Source organism: Danio aesculapii, chromosome 18, assembly GCF_903798145.1.
Source record: "Danio aesculapii chromosome 18, fDanAes4.1, whole genome shotgun sequence".
NCBI classification, from domain to species: domain Eukaryota; kingdom Metazoa; phylum Chordata; class Actinopteri; order Cypriniformes; family Danionidae; genus Danio; species Danio aesculapii.
The window spans coordinates 47,404,099-47,420,263 of record NC_079452.1 but is presented as its reverse complement, the minus strand read 5'-3'; the positions used below and the strand labels follow the sequence as shown (position 1 = coordinate 47,420,263).

The 16,165-nt window shown below is 35.4% G+C and overlaps 1 protein-coding gene across 1 annotated transcript in view; it reads right to left on the bottom strand.

Annotated features, from left to right (window-relative positions):
* The window catches only part of cftr (CF transmembrane conductance regulator), a 50,441-nt gene extending 37,352 nt beyond the window's left edge, over nucleotides 1-13,089 (bottom strand). Inside the window, exons 1-9 of the mRNA XM_056478441.1 lie at nucleotides 12,772-13,089; nucleotides 10,196-10,306; nucleotides 9,204-9,315; nucleotides 7,291-7,506; nucleotides 6,922-7,011; nucleotides 4,798-4,961; nucleotides 4,248-4,373; nucleotides 2,677-2,923; nucleotides 60-152 (exon numbers count right to left, since the gene is read on the bottom strand). Coding sequence (XP_056334416.1) covers nucleotides 60-152; nucleotides 2,677-2,923; nucleotides 4,248-4,373; nucleotides 4,798-4,961; nucleotides 6,922-7,011; nucleotides 7,291-7,506; nucleotides 9,204-9,315; nucleotides 10,196-10,306; nucleotides 12,772-12,824 — 1,212 coding nt within the window. The 5' untranslated portion in view covers nucleotides 12,825-13,089. The remainder of the gene's footprint in view (nucleotides 1-59; nucleotides 153-2,676; nucleotides 2,924-4,247; nucleotides 4,374-4,797; nucleotides 4,962-6,921; nucleotides 7,012-7,290; nucleotides 7,507-9,203; nucleotides 9,316-10,195; nucleotides 10,307-12,771) is intronic.
* Nucleotides 13,090-16,165: the final 3,076 nt, after the last annotated feature.

The window sequence follows — 16,165 nt, the reverse complement described above, 5'->3', positions numbered from 1 at the left end:
TCATTTCAATGGAAATGTTTTTTTTTCACTGAGGAAAATGTGTGAATGCTGAAGCGCACCTCGTCCCATGAAGCAGTCACATCTTGAAGCTCCAGCTCTGTGATGCTCAGATCGTACTCCATTAACTTGTATTCCTCCTTACTAAGAAATTCCTTAAAGCAAACAAGTTAAATAAGTTACAAATAGTCAATTCCAAGTGAAAATTGTCAATTGGTATGTTTGAGTGAAGTAAAAACTTGTATGAATGGTGAGTTTTGTGAAAAAGTGTTCTATTTCAGCTGTGTCCTAGGGGGTGGGACACTTCAGATACTAGAGATCACTTGATTGGTCAGAAAATCTGATTAGAAGCTGAAATAAGAAACTGGAAATGTTAATGCTTATATCCTTAAAATGAAATATTTATTTTTGTTTTGCAGTACACTAAACTATAGGTAAACTTAAGTCTTAGATTTTCACTAACACCCCAAAAAACTCATTTTGATTTCAGGGACACTTTAAACATGGAGCAAGATAACCCTGGATTGTGTTTATCCTGGGTTTATACTGATTAAGGGGTCATTCCGTGAAGTGCTTTGAAATGTGCATTTTTGTTTGATGTAATGAACATTTATATAGTGCGTTTATGTGTAATCGCATATCCCCAAAGCACTTTACAATTGTATGAGGGGGAACTGTATCTCCACACCACTACCAATGTGCAGCGTCCACCATGATGATTCAACAACCACAGGTGCGCTCACCACACAGCAACCACAGGTGATACAGCCAATTCTGTGGAAGGGGATGACTGGGAGGCCATGATGAGTAAGAGCCAACAGAGGGAATTTGGCCAGGACACTGGGGTTACGCCCAGGGTGCAATTTATCCATAAAAATAGAGGGGGGGGTCAAGTTTTTTGATTATTATCACCAACTTATTCAGCATATGTTTTGCACAGTGGATGCCCTTCCAGCTGCAACCCATCACTGGGAAACACCCGTACACTCTCATTCACACACATACACTACTGACAATTTAGATTACCCAATTCACATATACCACATGTATTTTGGACTTGCTCCCAGAGCAAACTAACACAAACACGGAAAGAACATGCAAACTCCACACAGAAACGCCAACTGACCCAGCCGAGGCTCCAACCAGCAACCTCTTGCTACCAACTTTGCCACCGCGTCGATCCATTTTTAATTGTTAGTATTATTTAAGATATAGATCAGAGGCAACTATTAAGAAATTAACTATTTAAGGACATATACATCTTGTTTTGATGTTTCAGGGGGAATCAAGCGTTAATTAGGGGGTCAGACCCCCTTAACCCCCTGTAATTCGCACTCTGATTACACACCTATACTTTATGAGAAGTGCCATGGGATGTTCAATATCCACAGAGAGTCAGGACCTCAGTTTAACATCTCATCCAAAAGACGGTGTGTGATGTAGTGATGGGTCGCTCGTGAATGATTTGTTCATTTTGAACGAATCTTAAATGTGACTCGAGAGCAATGAGTCCTCACAGGGAGTGATTCGTTCATTTGCAAGATTAGTTCCTTTTTGGAGTCTTCTATCGAGTTTGATTCATTCATTCATCATGGGAAAGACTAACATAAGCCAATCATATGGAGAGAGATCTGGATGCAGACCGGGTGCAGTTGCAATCTGAGCTGCATCCGATGCTTTTAATGCGTACACCTAACCCCACCCCCAACCCTACCCCTCACAGTGACGTCACCAGCTCCATTAAGTGCATTGTGTCTGACATTGCTTGCCTGAGATTTACAGTCTCAGCTTGCAAATCCAAGTCTGCATCCAGATACTTTCAGTCAGAGGCGGAAAAAGATTCGGTCTGTTCATTTCTCGAGTCCTCGGGTTTGAGTCATTCGTCTCTTTTCATGCTGTCACATGATGAACGAACGGCTCAAAAACCCGAAGACTTGAAAAGAGAACTAATCATGGGTCTATTGGCTCAGACTGTGTGTATTGGTTAAGCTTTTATGGGACTGTGTGTGTCATGAACAAATGACATAAACTTGAAGACTTGTCAGAAGAGGTGAGCTCAGCTAAAAAGACCCAGGGAAACAATGAATGATTATTTTCTCAATCATTTTTTAAGTTATGGCTGTAATTTGTAGTGTAATCAATGTTTGGGCTAGTTGTACAACTCTTAACATTTTAATTTCAATGAGATTTTGGCAAAGTGAACGAAATATACAAAATCACTCTAAAAAAATATTTGTTTATCTTGTTCATTTGAGTCGGTAAAATGATCTGAACTTCAATTGACTAGTGTGATGTCATTTGAACCGAAATATGAATAAAAATAAGCAATAAGAATAGAAATAAAAATAATAATAGCAATCAAAAATAGCAATAAGGTCTTGAATGGGCTGAAAATATCAGATACTAAAGAGTATTTGATTGGTCAGAAGATTTGAGAATCTAAAGTATCAGAGGACGTCAACAAATCGTTGATCCATTTAAGCGGAAGTGACAAGCTGCAAGCTTTGGATTGTTACATCTTCTAACTGTAAAATGTTTCACTGTTTTGTTACACACTAGCTTATAGATATTCTTAAGACTTAAATACTGATATTGACATTAAAAAACTATATTTTGATTACACAGGGACTTTCAAGCTCTCAAAGCAGACAGTGTCATCTGAAGAGTGTTTAGACTCACTTCAATCTTCCAGATGAGCCGCATGGTGTCGTACCACATCTGGATGGAGCCGGGCAGCTGTCGGGTGACTGTCATCCGCAGCACCATACAGTAGGAGAGAGTGGTGAAAATGCGGCGCAGGTTGATTCCACGACTGAGAGCGTGAGGCACCACTGCGGCCACGATCACAAAGATGGCCGAGAAAAAGTACGCCGAGCTGTAGAAGTAGCGCAGCGAGCCGATCTTCCTGGTTAGCTTCACCTCATCCCTAAAAACAAGAAGAAGGAAGAAAGAATGACAAGATAAAGGGGAATGCCAGATGGGAAGGATATTTGGAGACTGTGTCATGAGATATCAAATAGCTATAAAAACAACAGCACATTGATTCTCTGAGACTGAGCTGATAACAAAAACACAAAGGCACACCGTGTGCTACAGTGAATGTAATACTACAGAGAAACAGTGGGAGACTGTGGCTTCAAGTTTCTCTGATTCAGGCCCACTCTTCTGATCTATAATCTCCTATGAAAGAACCTCACTTAATATTAAAGGATTTAGAATGAAAGTGTGTTAAGGTGAGAAATGTAATAAACTAAGGTGTCATACAGTAGTGGAACAAATCTGGGTGCCCGAAGAACTTTTCAGTAAACAGTTATTGATGTAAAGAGTCACATAAAGCTAAACAAATTCTCAATCTGTCAAGTAACTTTGTTTTCAGAAATGTACGAGTTGATACTACAAGTGCCTTTGAACAAGAAATAATGGTTTGCTAATGTTTTTTAGGTCAGAGACTTCAAGAAACTTCAGGTCAAATCTTTGAAATGGTTTCACATTCATTTATTCATTCATTTTCTTTTCGGCTTAGTCCCTTTATTAATCAGGGGTCGGCACTGCGGAATGAACCACCAACTTATCCAGCATATGTTTTACGCAGCGTATGCCCTTCCAGCTGCAACCCATCACTGGGAAACATCCATACACACTCTTTCACACACATACACTATGGCCAATATTGGCTTACCCAATTCACCTATACCACATGTCTTTGGACTTGTGGGGAAAACTGGAGCACCCGGAGAAAACCCACGCGAACACAGGGAGAACATGCAAACTCCACACAGAAATGCCAACTGACCCAGCCGAGGCTCAAACCAGCGACTTTCTTGCTGTAAGGTGACAGCACTAACCTGATATTTAATTTCAATCACATTTAATTTTGTATATTCGTATAAATTCAGATGTTTAAAAAAGTTATTAAATGGCACATTAAAAAAATCACGCAATTTAGATCAGTGTTTCTCAACCATGTTCCTGGAGGACCACCAACACTGCATGTTTTGGATGTCTCCTTTGTCTGTCACACTCATTAAAGGTATTTCAGTCTCTGCTAATGAGCAGATGATCTGAATCAGGTGTGTTTGGTTAAGGAGACATGGAAAATGTGCAGAGCTCTTGGTCCTCCAGGAATGTGGTTGAGAAACACTGATTTAGATAATCTGTTTTTACTAGATAATCTGTTTTTTTTTTCACAAATTGTACTTATGGGATACTGAGCTTGCCTTAGAACATAAACTAAACAGTTTGGCCCTTACTGTCTGATGTTCTTGATGAGGGTCTCCATTATCTCCTCCCAGCCGTAAGCCTTCACCGAATGCAGGTTCTCCATGATCTCTGAGGTCAGAGCCAGCCGTTTGTTGGTCAACAGGACCTTTTGTGCTCTGATGGAAAACAGAGAAGGCAGCAAAGAGTAATGATGTGTCTGTGCTTACAGAACTTCACATCCTGTATGTCATAAACACTCCAATGAGGGTGTTTAATACATCTGACTAAGCATGATGCCTACACTGAACACTGAATATAAGGTCGGAATTACACTTGTGATAATCTGTCTCGGTGGCGGTTCTGACCAACATTGTTTACATTTCTCAAAGGCACAAGGCTATCCAGCCTCCTGATTACAGGAGCAGAACTGAACTACCTGTCCAAACTCTTCAAAGCCTTTGGCATGAATCACTACTGGAATGTGTGTGTTTCTGTGGGAGCATAAAGATACTTCTGCAAAATATCTGCCAGAGTTTGATAGAGTTGGGCAAGATTAACTTTTTGGTATTTGGATGTACAGCAGGCTAATATGAGACTTACTTGTAAGGACCCATTTTATGTGAGAGGAAGGCCTGCAAAACACCCAGTAAAGAGATGGCGGCAAGTGCACAGAAGCTATTGACATCAATGAGTTCCCAGATAAGCCCTGTACACAGGATGCATTGCAATGGTGATATCCATATAAAATGCGCCATACCCAGGCTCTGTAGAAAAAAAAGAAATGCCTGAGATATTGAGCACTTTTAGAGAGCAAATTATTTGAAATTTAGGCCCAAATTTACTAACACGGCATAAAAGCTCCAACAGGTCCATCTACTATGAATGTACAAATTTAAAAATATAGATGCAGAAGCTTATTTTTATCATGTCAAATCAAGTCGAAAACAAGCAAATCTGACTATAATAAGGTTAGTGTATTTTATTATTTGCACAAGCGGCCTGCTAGCTAACACAATCTTATTGTAAGTAAATCACATTGCATGATTCATTTAAATACACTCCATCCATAAACCTGGTGTTAGCTCTTTGTGTAATAGATGCCAGGCAGCTGAGGGTACTTTAATGCACACATTTCGGATTTGCCCTAAATTAGAAAACTTTTGGAGATCAATATTCAATACCCTTTCTGTTGTGCTTCAATATAAGTTAGAGCCAGAACCACTTGTGGCATTATTTGGAATCGCCCCAGAAGACTTATATTTCTCAGAGTCAATGGAAAGATCCCCTTCCACCCACTTTTATTCATTAGACCAGAGATGATGTCTTGTCTTTACCTTGAAAAAATTAAGTACTCTTTAAGAGGATCGAGTAAAAAATTCTATGAGATATGGCACCCCTTTATTGATTATGTTGACCATATTAAGTAGTACCCTATATATATATAATTTTTTAAATTTATTTATTTATTTTTAAATTATTTATTTTTGTTTTGGTTTGGTTTTCTTTTGTTTGTTTAGTTATTTTTGTTATTATTGTCATTATTATCATTGCTATGTTTCTCCAAATACTTGTAATTTTAGACTGAAGGGATTGACAGATATGCTTGGGTTATAGTGTTTGTTAATGGATATATTTTAAAATTTATAAAAAATATTCAAACAGAAATACACTCCATCCATAAATCTTTTTTCCTTAAATTTATCCATAAATTGTTGAAAAATTCATGAAGAAATGCATGCATTCAATAAGGCCAACCACAAAAATCAAAGCCTTTTTTGTAACAATAAATAAATAATAATTATTAATTGTCTATTTAGAAAATCCTGACAGTAGTAAAGAAGGTTTGAATGGATGCAAGTTGTTGGCAAATTTAGCTCTTGACCCTTCTTGGTCATTTATATGTTATTTATGTATTTACTTGACATTTAGATAGTTTATTGGGTAGTTATGCAATCCAAGTTCTATTTTCTATATAAAGATGCTTTTGAAACCATGGTAAAACCACAAAAGCTGTTGTTACAAAACATTACAAACTATCTCACACATTCCTAGGAAGGGACATGCGAAGAAGCCACATTAAACACAGGTGCTAATTGCTTCTGACCACTTACAGAGTGTATCAACATTCAGCACATTGGCTCTACCTTCCTGGGATGTTCCAGAGTTCAGTTATGATCCTCTCTGAAGCTTTATGCCAAATTTAAAGCTCAGCCGATATATTAGCACAAAATAATTTCATTTGAAATCTTCTCCTTCTGTTAAAGACACATTTTCTTAACAAAATGGATATTTATATCAGATTTTTTTAAAGAAATGAATAGGCTGGGATGCATTAAGTTGATCAAAAGTGTTGGTAAAGATGTTTATAATGTAACTTTTTACTTATAACTTTTTATTCATCACAGAACAGAAAACAATGTAGCATGATTTCTGCAAAAATCTTAAGCAAGACAACTGTTATTTATGATATGACAGTTGTATAATTTATATACATGAGCAGCAAATACCAAGCACATCAAGAGAATTTCTTTGTTCATTTTCCTCAGATATATCTGATTGGCCACACAGCTTGGCTCTGCAAAAACATGTTGTAAATATAAACCTTTGACCTTCTCCAGTGTGGCCCTAAGTAGTAGCTTATATATCACTTATTAGTAAACCCTCTTCAAAGATAATTCAACCATCATCAAACATGAACTGGGGATTCACTCTTCTCATACTTGCCTGATCAAACTTGCCCAGGTTTGCTGACATCAGACTGACCAGCTGACCTGTGCTGATCTTGTCCAAGACACGGCTGGAAAGTTTCAAGGTCTAATGGAAAGAATTAGATGAAATTCATACATTTTTGGAGGTTATACCAGTAGATTTACTTAAATTTTAGATTTACTTAAACATTTTTTCTGCTTGTTCAAACTACGTAGTTAAAATGATGTTTTTTTTGAATAACTTAATTGTTTCACGTTTAATTCACTTCAATTTGTAAAAACATTTAAGTTAACTAAATCGGTTTGTGTCAGGACAACATTGAGGAAATATGTAGAACCCAGCATTTTTTACAGTGTTGGCACATATTAGTAGACAGATGCAAACCTTTTTATAGATTATGCTAAAGAGAGCAATCCTGATTTGCATGCCCAGGCGGTGCAGCCCAAACATGGCAGGCTGGAGCAGGAGAAAGCGGGCAGTGAACAACAAGCCAAGACCAAAGGCAAGAAAGTATCCATTGGCTCGCTCCGGTTCATGGGCCGGGTCAAATGATGCAATTATCCGCCCTAAAAGCTGTGGCTGCACTGTTTTTGTAGCTTCCTGAAAAATAGCAATCACACAAAAATACAAAATCAAACTTCATTTACAGCAAATCAAAATATGTACATGAATCAAACATGAAAGTAAATGAATCAAACATGACCCATTGTTCTGGTGGCCGAGAGAGCTTAGCATGCTGCAATTTAAAAAACATTTGCAATTACAAAACACACCAGCAAATTAAGAAACGATCTTCATCAGATTGACAGCACAAGTGTTGCAAATTCATACAAAGCAAACAACTGAAGAAACGCACAGCATTTTCACACTTGCAAATATCCACATAACGGAAATGTTTAAGGGGACACGAAAACATGACGGACCTTCCTAGAGATATGGATGTGTTATTATGCCATGACTGTTGCTCAATAAAGTTGTTGGTGGTCTTTAAAGGGTGAGGTTTTGTGTTTATTTTAACATCCTGATTACATGATTCTGTTGTCTTTTGTACATTGTTAGCCTAATTGATGATTATTGAATCATTGCATTATTAAATAAATTAGCTAAATTAACTTAATATCCTGAACTAAATGTAGTGCGTTTTTTCCGTTTCCGTTGTGAGAAAATGCAGCACGTTTCTTCAGTTGTTTGCGTTGTTAGAATTTGCAACACGTGTGCTATCAATCTGATGAAGATCGTTTCTTAATTTGCTGGTGTTTTCTTAAATTGCAGCGCATTGAGCTCTCTCGGCCACCTTACGTTCTGGTGTCTGCATCAAATTAAGTTTACAGATTCCATTTCATACACATAGAAAGTATATTAAATACAAGCAACGTGTCTAATGTCTCAAATAATGTTTGTTCAAACCTAACCTATCCAAAAGATTGGTGAAATATTATTCCAAAATGAAACAATTCATTTATTAATTTTGATAATATTTTACATTATTAAAGGTTACTTGCTGACAAGTGCACACAACATAGTGGTTTGAATGACAGTTGAAATATATTAATTAAAATAAAACAACAATGAATATTATATTAATAAACATTTTGGTGCCGCGCTGTGATCCTTAAAAAGTACTTTAATATGTCATGAAATGTTTCTTGTTTTAAAAAATATAGCCAAATATATTGTATATAAACTATTATTAAACGTAATGACAGTTCAAAAACGTTTCACTGTCATTATTTAGAAAAAAATGTAATTAAATATGCCAAATTTCATTCATTCATTCATTTATTCATTTTCTTTTGGCTTAGTCACTTATTTATTAGGGGTCGCCACAGTGGAATGAACCACCAACTTATCCAGCATATCTTTTATGCAGCAGATACCCTTACAGCCAAAACACCCATACACTCTCACATTCACACACGTACACTATGGTCAATTTAGTTTATTCAATTCACCTATAGCACATGTCTTTGGATTGTGGGGAAACCGGAGCACCCAAAGGAAACCCATGCAAACACGGGGAGTAACCCAGCCGAGGCTTGAATCAGCGACCTTCTTGCTGTGAGGCGAACGTGTTACTCACTGCGCCACTGTGCAGCCCATGCCAAGTTTCATATATACAAAACAGAATTAAAGCTGTATTACACTTTTATTGCTTACACAGCAATACCCACCCATGTACAAAAAAACTGCAAATACACACATAAATTTGGACTATGTTATAATTTTTTTCATCAAATCATGAAGCTAGTACTTAGAAAAGACCAAAAATCCAATATCAAAACAAAAAAGACACTCACACCAATGTACAGCAGGAAGCCAAACAACAGAAAAGGTTTTATGTAGCATCGTGCCATCGCTCTCAGGAGACTGGGTTTTTTCTTTCCAGATGCAACTTCTCTGTCCCATTCCCTGTTTAGTCAGAGTGAGAGAGAGAGAAAATAAATGGACAGTTAAACAGCATCCAACCCACCCTCACCCACAATAAAACCTGTACGCGCCACATTGTTTGCTGCCCTCCTGTATAACCAAGGTGATTTAGGGAACTTATTAAACAGAGAAATCCAAGCTAGAGGAAACTGAGCTCCAACCTGTTGACTGAATAAAAAGTTCAGATTCCCAGAAGCGCCGCGAGTTAGAGGGATAACAAAAATGATCATCTATCACTCAACAGGGGCCTGGCACTTTAAAAAGGTTGCGTTTGATGCCCATTGGCAGGGCACTGGCATGGATGCACTGTGGTGTGTGTGAGACAAATGCATGGGAGGAACTTTACTGGAACAGGCAGGCTGACATTTAGGGGGTTGCCTACATTTTATTTGTTATTCCTCACTCCTTTTGTCCAAATAAAGCATCACGGAAACGTCTAATGGTGTGACATTTGGCTCTGGTGAGTAACAGACATCAGAGGACACTGAAAGTTGCAGTAGAAACTACGATTGTGTGATCTGTTTGGGTCGGTTCATGATGTAAATTTGCTCACTTGACAAAAGCGTGAGTCTGTGTTCTTTCATTGGAGTTTCGGTTACTGAATGGAGGTGATGATAAGGAAAATTTACTTATTTGACTTGTTTCTGAAAATGAAGCTGCCCTTAATCTTTAAAAAAACATGATTACAAAGAATTCTTAACTTAAAGCTCATTCAAATAAAAACTGTGTCATTAGAAATCACATATGACTAATCAAATGTCATTCACCTGGATGGTAAGGTCTATACGAAGCAGTTTTTGATAACAGTTTCAATGATAAATTATGTAATGTGTCATAAAAAAGTTAGAACACAAATACCAACTTTTCCAAGCGCTCTGCGAGGATGTCTGCTGCATCTTGACTGGGTGCTTGATAAACATCGGATGGCCTCAGCTTCTCCTTAAAACCCTTTCTCATAATAGGGTTTGTCCACCTGTAAATATTCAGAGCAGATGTGCAATATTTATTTACTATGGGGACAGTTAAGTGTAGTTATGTTCATGATTATTGTTATTTTCAGCACAGAAACATTCTAGAGTCACGACTGGTCTTTAGATTATTCAAATAACCTTGTTCTCACACAAACATTGTACTTTAATGCAACTCAGACAACTTTTTGTGATTTTTGTGGTCATGGTGTTATGCAGCTTTCTTTCATTATTGTGGTTATTGTGCTATGCAGCTTTTTGTGGTTTTTGTGTTACGCAAATCTAAGTAACGATGCGTTGTACATATAATTGAATACTGATCTCAAGGAAAAGTGGCAGTGTATTGTCACCATGGTTACCTCCTCAAGGGAACCAAATTTTTGGGAAAACCCAATCTGTGTTTTTCTTGTTGCAATAACTGTAATGTAACTTTTGAGGTTGTAAAAGGATTTATGAAAAACAGGTGAAACATGTATATTTCAAAAAATGATGAAAACCTATTTGAAACATGTAAATTAAAAAAATATTTATTGTGGCATTTTATCTTACAATTTTGACTTTCTTGTAAAGTTTAGATCTCATAACTTAAATTCAAAATTTAGCATTTTTATCTTGCAATTTAAAATTATAATCGGTCAAACTGTACACTAAAATCTCACAATTCTAACTTGAGAAAATGATCAGAATCGAGAGAAACAAAAGCCAGAATTTTTAGGTATAATTTCAGAATTCTAACTTTTTTCTTTAATTCTGTGTTTATTGTATATCTACATTTCTGAATATAAGCAATATTTGAGTTAATAACTAATTTTGTGAACAAAAAGAAAAACAGAATTGTCATACATACCATTCTGAAAACGTTTTATGAATGTGATCATGTACAGTCGAAATAGCCACAATGTAATACAGTTTTCTCACAATTGCACGAAAAAAGTCTAAATTTTTAGATGTAAATGGAGAATCTTCAGAAAAAAAATGATAATCAAGGAAGATGAACTCTTTTGAATTTTGAGGTATAATCTCAGAAATTATAATTCGTCTCTTTACTTTACTGCATATTTGAATTTCCGAATCTAGGCAGTATATTGCAGTTCTGACATAATATCTCACAACTCTGAGTTAATATTTCACAATTTAGTTAACAAAAAAGAAAAACAGAATTATATATACAGAATTGTGTGTATATATATATATATATATATATATATATATATATATATATATATATATATATATATATATATATATATGTATACTCATTCATTCATTTTCTTTTTGGCTTAGTCTCTTTATTAATCAGGGGTCGTCACAGCGGAAGGAACCGCCAACTTATCCAGCATATGTTTTATGCAGCGGATGCCCTTCCAGCTGCAACCGAACACAGGGAAACATTCTCCCATACATTCTCACATTCACACACTATGGCCAATTAAGCTTATCCATATCACCAATAGCGCATGTCTTTGGGGGAAACCAGAGAACCTGAAGGAAACCCACACAAACACAGGGAGAACATGCAAACTCCACACAGAAATGCTAACTGACCCAGCCGGGGAACCACCAACTTATCCAGCATATCTTTTATGCAGCAGATACCCTTACAGCCAAAACACCCACACACATATATATATATATATATATATATATATATATATATATATATATATATATATATATATATATATACACTTTTCTAATTAAAAAATGTGAAAAAAAGTCAGGATTGCGAGATATAATATCAGAACTTTCCAGCAGTTTTAAGTTTAGGCTACATTGTGCAATTCTGAAACAAATTACGAATGTCATATGCAATCTAAGTATATATCACATAATAACATAATAACACATAAAAAATAGTAAGAATTTCAATGCACAAATTCTGAATTCTAAGAAATAATGTCAGAACTGCAAGAAAACCTTTAAATTTGAAATTGCAAGAAAAAAAGTAAATGTGAACTGAGAATTTTGAAGCATAATCTCAGAACTATTACTTATTAATTCTGAGTTTCTCAATATCTGCAATATCTTGCAATTCTGGGATTTTATGTCTGAGTTCGTATCTCACAATTCAGTGATCAAAAATAAAAATAACTTCAGAAAAACATAATTGTCAGATAATTGTGATTAACTTCAATAAAGAACAGCAAAATATATCAAAACTCCGACTTTTCCCTTGCAGTTAAACTATGTTTCGCAAATTTGGAGAACAATAATATGTACAGTAGCTTATCATAAGCAGTCTAAGTAGCTAATCACATAATAAATATGAATAAAGTATCAAATATTTACTATAAACACTCTTGTCGTTAAGGATTTTGTTTCAAGTCTTGTTATTCTAGAATACAGCTATCATCTACACTAAAAATGCAGGATTGCACACAATTCATTTATGTTCTCCCAGAAAATGTAAGTAGATTGAACATAGAACAATTACGTTGTCCCAAAAAAGATCTCAAGAGTTGAGTCTTACCAGAAGAAGTATCTGGAGAGGCAGTTGGCATCATCCACAGGTGATCTCTGCATCCTAAAAAGTACCCCGGGGGTAAAACCGCTCACATCGGAATAAGGGTATCAGCTCAACGCCTCTCTGCTGAATGAAGATCGCTTTCCTCCACCGCGCGCGACCGAGCGCTGATAACGTCGATATTCGCTGTCAGTATTTAGACAATAAAAGGAGAAACTCTCGTGTCTCGGATCGCTAAAGAGAAGTGAGGCGTTTATGAAGAGCCCATAGTTACAAGAGCGCTGCTGTGATTCAGTGAGAGAAGTGCGCTCTCTCAAGCCCAAACGCCACAGATCCTCTGGGCATGTCATCCTCAAACTGTCAGTCTTTTACAGAGATGCTCACGTGTTGCTTTACAAGAGCAAGTGGTGTGTCATCATGAGAGAATTCTCGTGGTGTTTGAGGGAGGACGTCAATGCTTTTGACACATGAACGTCAAGTGCGGCTATTGTTTAATTTGAAGCTATTGTTTCCTGATTCAATCACGTTTGCCAATGGGAAAAATAAGGAAATTAATAAAGTTTGAAAAATGTTTATTGTTATTAATAATAATAATAATAATAATAATAATAATAATAATAATAATAATAATAATAAATAAATAATAAAATAAAATATATTCTGCATTTATTTGATAAAAAACAATGAATTTATTTATTTTATTTTAAAAATAATATAAATAATACAAATTTTAATTTATCTTTGTGTTGGATTTTCAGCATCGGTGTCGCATCATCTTTCAGAAATTATCCTAATATGCTGTTATGTTGCATCACATTATTGTGGAAACAATGATACATTACAATTCAAAAGTAAAAACATGTAACAAAATATATATTCATTCAAACAAAAAGGCACGTATCATCGCAGATTTTTGTTTATTTACAGTATATGCTTTTTTGATTATTTTCTACACTGTAAAAAATTATATGATCAATTAGTACTGACATCATATATTTTAGGTCATTATAACTTATAAAACTAAGTTAATCATGTTGTAACTTAATTTATTAAGTTTCACAAGCTTTTTAAAGTCAGTTTAACATAATATCAGTTCAATGGACTCATAAGGTTAATTTGATTCAGCTTAAAATTTAAGGCAACCTAGAATTTTTTTACAGTGTACTCATCAAAGAATATTAAAAAGTAACGTAAAATTTCCACAAACAAAGCATAAAAACATTTACGTTTAAAATACTCATATTAAGAACCATTATTGAATGACTGAAATCAGATTATAACTGTTCATAACACAGAGGACTACAGACTAAAATGAGAAACAGTTTTTTTTATAGATTTTTTTTCTCCTTCTCATTTTCATTACATAATTTCAAAGGCAGCCTTGGTTATACAGAGTAACGGGTGTCTAACATTAACCAACCTTCATATTTCCAAGCTTTTAACCAGAATTGTACAAATTTGTTCATTATTTCTTTGAGAAGCGGAATCCCAATATTAAACAAAACAAGGAATAGTTATTAAGTCAAATTAGAAAGATGAAGTAAAGGGAGAGTTACCCAATAATGAAAATAATGTTATCATTTACTCACCCTTTTTCTCAATCCCTTAAGGGATTTTTTTCTGTTGAGCACAAAAGAAGATATTTTGCTAAATGTTGATACTGCCATTGACTTCCATAGTACTTAGTAGTGACCATAGTACTTAGTAGTACCATAGTACTTAGGCCGATAACGAGTACCGATACCTTGTCATGGTGATCAGCAGATACAGAGTACCGATTTTGATGCTTCAAGCTTTATAATGCATTAAGCACATTTCCCTCTACGTATAATACTTATAAGTGGACATCTCTCCTTCCCTAAGAAAATACACAAAGGATGCTGCACCAACTCCCTTAAGCATGTCTCTTTTAACCATTTAGATGTAAACATGTCATGGTTAGAAGCAGCATTTTCAAGACAAAATAGATAGCACAGATTTTTTTTTTTTTTTTTTTTTAATTTACTAACAATGCAATTTGGAAACACTGCAAATGATGAAAGAAAAATTCATCATGTCTCAATGAAAAAAAAAGTCAACAGCGAATATTTGATGCATAATAAGTTAAAATGCACACCTATAAATCCATTACTTACTAAAAGGAAATAGTTCTATAATCTACTGTTTACTGCTATAAGTAAATTACAAGAAGTTATATTATTAAATATTTGCGTTAAAAATATCATTTTTAACTTTTTTATTTATCTAATATTTCCAGCAGGGTTTTAGTGGACTTTCAATATTGTCAAAAACACAGAACTTTCAGTTCTTATATGTAAAAAGGCCTAAATACATGCAGTAGCTGCTGTACTGTATGTATAACCCAGGTGCGCACATGCATCTTCCTCGGCTTGTAAATGCAAAAACAAACATTTGTGATCGGTTCATGAGATGGGCCAGATCAGCGAGTACTGGTCGAGTCATTAAATGTGGATAATAGCCGATACCAATCGATCAGAGCATCCCTTGTATTTAGCTGTCCTCTGGATGCAGTTGGTTTCCAGCATTCCTCAAATATGTTCTTTTGATTTTTGATTTTGACTTATTTGGAACCAGGAGGGTGAAGCAGCCTAACTCATGACAGACGTTTCTTTTTTGCTTGATATCCCTTAAAGAGGCTGCATATTTCTAGATCACTTATTAAATTAGCTTAATTGTAATGCTAATTTCAATTTCATTGTACAAAAGGTCAGATTGTCTTGATTCCAAGATGCTCTTTGGATAAATCTCAAATTATTATGGATAATATGATAATCAGGTTTCAGACAAACTTGTGGAGTCGAGGCAGTTACTGGCTTTAAAACAAATAAGGAGCATGCAGTATCAAGTAGCATTTGTACAACATTTTTCATTTTAGTTTTTCACATAAATTGTCCTAACATTCCTATTCATGCTATGAATCTCAGCACAGCGACATCGTTGACACAAACTACTCCTTGGACTGGCTTTGTGGAGTCATGTAGCCTAAATTATGCAATTTATTTTGATAAATCTGTAATGTAATTTAACATGCTATAATGAAAAAGTCAATCACATGAAGTCTATTCAGTGTTCCTACTCAGCTGGCCGCTTTGTCCAATTTGAGATAATTGGGTCACAACAACAAAAATTGTAAACTTACAGTCTTATCCATTGTAACTACTGATTCGAGTGGGTAAACTCTGCAAATGTTGGAGTGAAATGTGTTATGTCTTTGGATATTAATTGTAACATCCATTCTCAAAACTCTTTCCTATTGGTCGTTTGATTAAAATACAGATATTGACGTAGCAGCCGCGCGCACACGTCATTACGCCGGACGTTAATGAAAAGTTGGCACAGAAATCAGATGAACAGGACCTTCTGATATTTCACAATAATT